This window comes from Gavialis gangeticus, unplaced genomic scaffold (genome assembly GCF_001723915.1).
Source record: "Gavialis gangeticus isolate Ggan-Ray unplaced genomic scaffold, GavGan_comp1, whole genome shotgun sequence".
NCBI classification, from domain to species: Eukaryota; Metazoa; Chordata; order Crocodylia; family Gavialidae; genus Gavialis; species Gavialis gangeticus.
The window spans coordinates 39,258,684-39,267,584 of record NW_017729022.1 but is presented as its reverse complement, the minus strand read 5'-3'; the positions used below and the strand labels follow the sequence as shown (position 1 = coordinate 39,267,584).

Here is an 8,901-nt window from a genome sequence, read left to right as displayed (position 1 = left end):
ATGCAGTACTCCAACTGTTGCAGTCCCAGATTTGAATTGCTTCTCTGAGTCCTTTTCCCTCTGGACTGTGCTGCTGCAGGGTTTTGATTACTATCCCTCATGGAACCTAGTTTAAAGCCTTCCTTACTAGGTTGGCCAGATGATGCCCAAAGATGCTCTTCCTTGTTCTCATCAGATGAATCCCATCTCTTGATAGCACTCCTACGTCCAAGAACATCCACCCATTTTTGAAGAAGCTAAACCCTTCACAAAGACACCACCATCTCATGGCATTAACTTCCAGGATACAAAGGTCTCTGCCTTGACTCCTGCCTTCCATGGAAAAATTGATGAGAACACCACTTGTGCTTCAAGCTCCTTAATTCCCCTTTTAAGAGCCTCATAGTCACCTCTGATTTTCTTAGTGTCATTCCTGGCAGTATCGCTGGTGTCAGCATGGATGAGCAGGAAGGGGTATTTGTCCAAAGGATGGATGAGCTTTGGCAGACTGTCTTTGGCATCTTCAATTCAGCCTCCATGCAGACAGCACATCTTCTGGGCCCCCAGACCTGGATGACAAATTGAGGCCTCTGTCCCCAGCCACCACCCCTCTTCTTTTCCTTCTTGTTGCGGTCATCCTGGAGTTCCTGACCATGGGGCCTTGCATTTCCTGTTCTCTAGGCTGCTGCCTCCTCTGCCTCATGTCTGCAAATGCCCTCTTCCTCAGCCCCTTTCTCAGCATAGATCTTAAAAGTGGTTGCTGACTTCAGTCTGCTCCTCTTCAATTCTAAGGACCCTCCTTGGGGTAGTAACATTCTGCCACTTCTCCTCATTGCCCTTTGGCTTCTCCAGTATCAGCCTCTTGTAACTCTTGTCAAAGTAATCTTCCTGGTCCTGAACGTAATGCAGCCTGGATACCTGTGATTCCAATCTTTGCGTCTCCTTCTCCAGGCCAGACACCAGATTATACGTGGTGCAGATGATGTGCTCCTGACCCTCTGGGAAGAACAAAAACATGGCACATCCTACAAAGGTCATAACAACCACCCCAGACTCCATTTGTGCCTCCTTTGCTCTCTAGAGAATGACTATACTGTAAGGAGTTAAAAAAAAAGGGTAGTGGTAGGGATGGGGAAGAACCTGTATGCTAAGCTCCCTCACCAGGGCCCTGGCCCATGCTCCCACCCCCACATACACATGTCTACGCATAGAATCTCCTGTCCCCTGGCTTTCTCCCACAGCAAAGTCCTTAAGCAAACTTGCTTTCTGTTTTCTGCCCTCAGAGAAAAAGGGAGAGAGAGAGGAAGGCAGGAAGGCAGGCAGGAAGGAAGAGTAATCACACACCACATATGGGGAGGGAAACCCCAAACACACACATGGGGCACTAGGCAAACACTGTAGCACCAATCAGCCATCCCAAGTCACTAATACAAAGAAAAGCCTCCTCAAGGCAGTCCCACACCTGAGCTGCTTATATCACAGCCACTGCTCTCTGTTTATGTTATTGAAACATGAGACCTTCTTTACTTCCTCTTTATTTCTTTTTAAACTCTTTTAAAAATTTATTTTATTTGATCCTTCAGTGGCTGACTTGCTTCATTGCACCACCCTTCCCCTACTCCCATTTCCTTTATACCTCCCATTTCGTTACCCACCCTCATTCCATTAACTCTCAACCTCCTAGCTTCATATTTCTGCTTCAGCCCTGCAACCCATTCCTCTTTCAGCAAGGATAGAAGTCTGTCCTGACTCACCAGCCTTGTAGTGAAAACTCACAGCTGTAGCTCCTGGTCAGACCTCTGCTCGCCAGCTCTCTAGTGGCAAGTCACAGCTGTGCAGGTGGGAGACAGTCAGAGAAGGTTTTTAACATAAAAGTGTGACTCCTCTAAACTTGGACTAGCACTAACAGAGATCAACATCTGAGCAGCTCAAAGTGCAATGTGTAACAAGGCCCTTAAGCTGTTTTGTCTGAATGCTGTTTGAATTCATATGGAATCTGATGTCTTAAAAGTGCTAATCTGGTCCCATGAGGCTTCAGAGCAACAAGGAAAATAACAGCTACTTTACTGAAAATTGTGGTGTCTTGAAACTAGGCCTACAGCACCTGTGATTTAAAGCATACAATCTTTATTAAATTCCTTCAGTTACAACATTTGCTTTAACAAATAAAACAACCTGGGGCCTAGCTCACTCCTTTACTTTTACAACCTAGTACCCATGATTTGGTGTGCTACACCTTTTGTGTAGTTTCACTGTATATAATATGAAACATGGGAAGAAACTCAGAGATTGGGATTCCGTGAAGATGATGACCAGGAAGCCATTTGTATTTGTAGCTTTATCTGTCCAGAAATCCTGAAGGAGATTCACGTCTACATTGCCTCATTTCCCTGGCATCCACACTGGCTCCTGGGCCCAATGCTGATATGCTTTCCAGCTGGTGGATGACATTAAACTAGCATTAAAGAAGTGCAGACTGTGGTTGACATTAAACCAGCATTAAACAAGTGGTTGACATTAAACCAGCATTAAAGAGGTTCTGCAGAACAGTATAGCTCCAGACTCTATTATCTAAAATTAACGCATTTTCCTTCAGTTCCTGTGGGGGAGGTACACCCCTAGTATGTTTCCAGTAGTAAAGCTAGAGCTGTTCCCTCTTTGGTAAAGTAAGGACAAGATCTCTGCATATGGAATTAGAGTGAAAGAATGTGCTGAGCATGTAGAGACTGAAATCATAATACAAACTTACACAGAGAAAACGTATGGGCTGATTCTGCCACCCCACTCATGTTAAGTAATTACTCTGATAGTATGGGAGGCAGAATAAGACTCTTATTCTTTAAAATCAGAGCTTCATACCTTTTGGTGACACCATAACATTCTTCTATAATAACCTGTAGAACAGCTCGATAAAACAAAGATTCTGTAGGCAGCTGCAGAAAATCAAAGAACAGCAGGGATTTAAAGTTGGGATCAAAACCAAATCCAGAATAACTAATAGTGTTGGCTCCCTTACTTAATTATTGGTTTATATTTTTCTCAAAGCAGTCTAAATAACGTGGCTGAGAGGACAATTTTCTAATTGTGTTGTTCCCAAGTTAAAAGGGTGTTGTTTGGTCAGATTACAGCATAATCATAATTGTGAGAAAAAATAAACACGTGAAATTGCCAAGTTATATAGGAAGTGGGTAAAGGGATACAGAGCCAAGACAAAGAAATAAAGATGGGCCAAATTCTGTTCTTAATTATAACAATGTAAATCCATACAACTCTATTACAGAAAAGGGGGTCACTCTAGAATCACATCACCATACGTTAAAGGAAGTCTGTTCACCACTTTTCATACATGTATATGATCAAGAATGAAAGAAAGAGACATAGGGAAAATATTCTAAGGGTGTTAAAATGTTCTCTTATTTATAGTCACTCTGTCTCAGTTCTCTGATACATTCATACCCATACATAAAGCACCATGATTGTCAAAACAGTGCGGTGCTCTTAAAACGTCATACCTTTAGTTATGAAAGATGTGTTTACACAAGAAAAGTTAATGCCTGTTAGTTAAAAATGCATCCCAGGTAAATCTACTAAGGCCAGGGGGTTTACATCAGGGATAAGGTGTTCTGTAAGTCTCATCTATTAAAAACGTGTACACCTCATGTATACAGCCCGCCAAATGATGATTTAAAATATTCATGGATAATTTATGCAGGGACTTAAAATAAGAATTATGATATGACTGTCCGATGCAAGCCTTTGCAATAAATCATATGGCATTTTTTATCACAATACTTTCTTTCTTATCTCTGTATCAGTTGATGCAACACCAGTACCAAGTGAAAAAGTTACTAATCACTGCACTGACCCAGAGCAAAAAGATCAGTTTTTGGGATCTGTATTTATGATATTAGATGATTTTTCTATTTACTCCTCTTTCTTTGTGAAAAGCAATTTTAAGAAAAACTCTGGAGAATGCATTTTTTCAGTTAGTCATTGTGGCTTCCAAACAATATTTTAAATTATTTCCTTGTGGGCAAGATTGTTCTTCAAAAAGGTACCACTATAAGTGGCACTGTTGTTGTAAATATCAGCAGAAATTACCAAAATTTAATAGGGGGTGAGGACAGAAAGCAAACTGACTTGTTTGTCCTAGTGTTGCAGAGCACTCAGGTGCCCTGCGCTTGAGAGCAGAAAACAGCTCAGGAAAGACCCCTAGTAGCAAGGAGAGGGAGGCCCAGCTGCCAGTTACCAGGGCAGCTGGAGTAACAGGTGCTGGTTGCCAGGACAACTGCGGGGGAGCCAGCTGACAGGAAGGGGCAGGGCCTGGCCCATATAAGCCTAGGCAGAAGGCCAGGAGGGCAGCTCCCCTCTGGTGGCCAAGGGAGGAGGAGCTTGGCCAGTGCAGACAGAGGGGAGAACCCTGACTGTGTGAGCAGCCCCTGGTCGCTGCTGGGGGTTGGAGTGTTTTCCTGGTAGGGATTGAATGTTGTTTGGCTGGACGGTCTAGCTTTTTATGTTATAGCCCAGGGGCTTTGTGTTTTTGTGTTCGCTGTTTCGACCAGAGGGCTGGGTGAGGCTGTTATGGGTTGGAGGAGGCCTCAAAGGGGCTTCACAGTAGTGTGGGGACCCTGGTGCCAGAGATGGCACAGCATTTGGGGTGCATTGACCCCAGCCCCAGAGCAAGGGGGGCAGTAAGGAGCCTGGAAAGACAGCCACGAGGAGTGAGAAGCCCCAGAGCAAGGGGGGGCGGGGCTGCGAGAAGCCCCAAGGAAGTAAAGGAGAGGGCCAAGTCACAACAGGGCCCAAGTCAAAACCACATCAGTACCATCTGCGAGGCTTGGGCTGCGGTGTAGGGGAGGAAAAGGAGCCGCAGATAGCGCCCCCTGGCACCAGGGGGCATAAAGTGGGCAGCCTCCTGCTAATTACATCAATCGATTAATCAATTAAGATCAAGGCATGGCAGACGAGTAAGCAGGTGGTTGGCCCGTAACAGGAGGGCGGAGTCACCGATAGAAAGGCTCCAGTAGCGATACTCCTGTCAAAATGGTGCATTGGCCGGGAAGATTTTATATGGCAGGAGCCACTGGGGCCTGCCAGTAACCTTTGGTCATTAACATAGGTCCCAATTGTACGGAGGAAAGTGGGCTGGGGGACGTAGAACTGGTCGCGCGACTGTCGGAATAACAGAGAAGACAGGCTACCAAGTTGGTCAAGGAGTATGAAGATGTATTCCAGGTAACCCCTGGAGAAGCCCGGGGCGTGGTGCACTGGATAAAATCTCCTCCAGGCCAGGTAGTACGTGAGAATTGGAGACGGATTCCCCAGCAACTCCAAGACCCGATAAGAGTGGAGATTACAATGGTGCTAGAGAAGGGTATTATTTAGAATCTCACAGCGACTGGCAGAGCCCCATCGTGGTGGTACCTAAGCCTCATGGGAAAATCCGCCTCTGTATCGACTACCAGAAGGTGAATGCAGTGGCTAAGTTTGACTCCTATCCAATGCCCAAGTGGACAACTGGTGGAGAGCATCGGGCAAGCTAACTACATCTCCACATTGATTTGGGGGCTTAAAATAGTCCACAGCTGTTGCTCTCATGGTGTGTGACTACACCACTGCAATCCTTCTGGAGGATCTGCCCTTGCTTTGGGGTCAGTTAAGACCCCAAAGTTGAGCTTTTATTAGAAGACAGAGTAAAAAGAACCCAACAGTTGGAAGGGTCATTTCACATACTAAGTTCTTAACAATGCACTTCTGGATTTTTGTATAGAATTTTAAGAAGCATGATGAAACATAATTTTTTACAGTTTATTATTACACTGGGTCATTCAAATATGCATTCACTGACTCTTAATTGTGTGAAAAAATAGATTCTTTAACATCACTAGGTGCAGATGAGGCAATAAAGATGCAATTTCATGGTGCTGACACATAATATCAATCTGGCTTTGATTTATACTCAACTAATTGTAATGTTTTAGAATTCAGCGAGTTGCAGGTCCAGTAGAAGGTCATGCATTAAAAGTATTAAAAAAGAAAAAAATAGCTTTGTCATTAGAAGGTTTAAAATAAACAGCATTACTTACCATTTGGCCAACTGCAACTCGTTCCAAAGCCTTTAAAAGCGAAGATATGTTTATTCTTTATCAGAACATTTTATAAATACATTGTATAAAGACTGAGAGATATGACATTTTAAAAGATTAATTATGTGACTTAGCATGAGCTTGTTAATACCATTAAGGGCAGTTAATCAGTTCACTTCTGTTATTTGGGTTCATTCCTAGGACAAGCAATGATAATAGAATATTTGTGTCTGTGCATAGACTTATATTTCTATATAAAATATATCTTTGAATTTTTATGAGTTGAAAAAATACTTTATTTATTCCTAGGCAAATACATGTATAAAAAGTCCAGTTTTGATATTATACTGTGTATTTAAAATAAGTGAATTTAATGTCCAACACATTAAATGGTTTTCATCTCTAGAGTGTATAAATATTTACCTTAAAGTGCATAAAACTAAATGGAATACAAAATTTAGAGAGACTAAGATTTAAAATGTTACACAGATTCTTCAAAATGGATTTTTCCAGCCCATGAAACCTGAGGGAGGTGTGACACTATTTGATTTTTTTATGATCCAAGTTGACAAAGGATTAAAAATAATGAATTGAGTGAAAATTCTTTTTTTTAACAGGTGGTAAGACATTGTACCTACAAGAATTAAAACTGAAGAACAAAACTCTATGTAGAACTGAAGATAAATACATGATTATTCATACTTCACCCCTCAGGCCTCATCATCATTCACAGCCCTGAATCCCAGTACAGTAATTAGCATAACTCCTATCTCTGTCATTCAGTCCCCTCCCTCCCAAGGCTTAATTCTACAATATATTGCCAAACTGTATTGTACATGTGTCTTCACCTGTGCCCCATGTTGCTCCAACTTTATCTTCCCTTCACTTTTACAAAATTACAGTTGTAATTTACTTTACATAAAATCAACTTCATCCTTTGCTTCTAGTTAATAATTCACTATTACAAGTATGTCCTGCAGTTACTGCTGAGCCCAGCCCAACTCTAGATGTATCTCCTGTGCCTTTGATAGCATATGGCCATGAACAGGCATTCAATTCTAGAGGTGGACATTTTTCAGAAATTTCCAGTAGAAAACTTAAAGGGAAAGGGAACTTTCAGCCTGTGGCCACCACCTCTCACCTCTTTCCATGCCTTCCCCAGACTTGGGTGATTCTGGTTTGCAGAGGACATTGGAACCAGCAGTGGCTCCACTCTTCCCAGTCTCTATGGAAAGAGGGGAGGAAGGGAAAGAGTCCCTGCACCTCCCCTACACTGGGGTCTGGGGAATGAACGGGGAGCAGCTGCCTCTGCTCTAGGAGCAGAGTGGAGGGAGCAGTAGGGCAAAGCCCCTATTCCATTACCTGGACCAGGCAGTTTCTGGTACGGGGCAGAGGCAGAGAATATTTTCCACTGCTCCTCTCCCAGCTCAGGCTGACTTGGGAAGGGAGAAGAGCAATGGGGCAAAGCCCCCATCCTGTTTCCTGAACCAGGGAAACCAACCTAGGAGAGGACAGAAGAAGGTAGAAAAGCCCCAAGTCTATTCCCCAAATTGGGGAGGGCAGGGAGCACTGCCATGCTGTTTTATTCCCAGACCAGACCAGGTGGGTAGTGAACAGAGGAGCATGCAAGTGTTCATTTTTACAAGGTGTCAACCTGGAAGATCTGTCTCTTGGACAGGGCATGTATCCCATGGGAAAAACTGAATGGAAAGATTCTAGTTTCTACCAGCAGAGTAGGGTTTCTACTGGTAGAAACAACCCCTGTATGTAGCCTGTGTGTCTCTGGGATACTCTGACAGGTGAAACAGAACTCTGGAGAGAAATCCTGTCTTGCACGAGGAGCAAATATCATGGTCAGTATTTCTGCAACTCACTGTCTGTTACTAACAACATACAAGATAGAGAAGCATAAGCTAGAACATGGCCACTCTTCATACACATATATAACCAAGAGCACAAACAGAATCCAGACACGGTGAAGCAGGGTTCAATTCAATCAGCTGTGTCTGGGATCTTGGCACTGTCCAGTGAGGTCTTGGGATGTGAATGAGTGCTTTCATGTGTTTAAAGAGGTTTCAGGTTTGATGTCTAAGTCAGCCCTCATAGTGCCCTGGCCTACTCTAGTTGGTAAATGGGAATTTCTGTGCAAAAATGGGATTGTTCTGATTGTACAACAAACTGACATGCAACTCTAGTTGGGTCACTTCTCCAGAAGTAACAGTGCTTTAACTGTTCATTGCTCCCTATGAAAGGAAAAGGGTTGGGAAAAGGGATATGGTAAGCTTCCCCCCTCCTCCCCATGAAGAATACAGAAGACAGGGGGTTAGTGATGGTGTGTTTAGCAACATGCTAGAGCGACATAGCATCAGCGGACACAAACTGGAATGCCGCAGCTATGTCGCTGTAGTGACGCGGTCCCTCACTACAGTGCATTGCTATGGCAATGTAGCAGCTAAAAATCACTGTGCACTGCTGGCACAGTGCAGTAATGGCTGATATTGCATCATCATTTAGTACTAAATGACGGTGCAGTAACAACAGCACCATAGGGGTACTGGGTGCATCTACATGTGCAATTAGCATGTAGCAATAAACTCTGGTGCAATTCATGCCAGAGTTTATTTTTCCTGGGTGCAGCGTTTACATGTGCACCCAGTACCACAGCACATTGAACTAGGACAGAGCAGCCCTAGGGTTGGCACGGGAGGTGGTGTGCCAGTCTGCCAACTGGGAGCTACTTCGTCCTGGCTCAGCCTGCTGTGGATGGGCTGGCTGAGGCATGAGGGTGTTACAGTGCGCGGCTAGCTGGCAGGCAGCCCCACTGTAGCACCCTAAC

The 8,901-nt window shown here is 43.9% G+C and overlaps 1 protein-coding gene across 2 annotated transcripts in view; it reads right to left on the bottom strand.

The window, feature by feature from the left end:
- METTL25 (methyltransferase like 25) overlaps positions 1 to 8,901 on the bottom strand; it is a 171,136-nt gene that overhangs the window by 29,833 nt on the left and 132,402 nt on the right. For both annotated transcript variants that reach the window (XM_019514805.1, XM_019514806.1), the window contains 2 exons: positions 6,066 to 6,095; positions 2,839 to 2,912 (listed from right to left, as the gene is read on the bottom strand). In XM_019514805.1, coding sequence (XP_019370350.1) covers positions 2,839 to 2,912; positions 6,066 to 6,095 — 104 coding nt within the window. The remainder of the gene's footprint in view (positions 1 to 2,838; positions 2,913 to 6,065; positions 6,096 to 8,901) is intronic.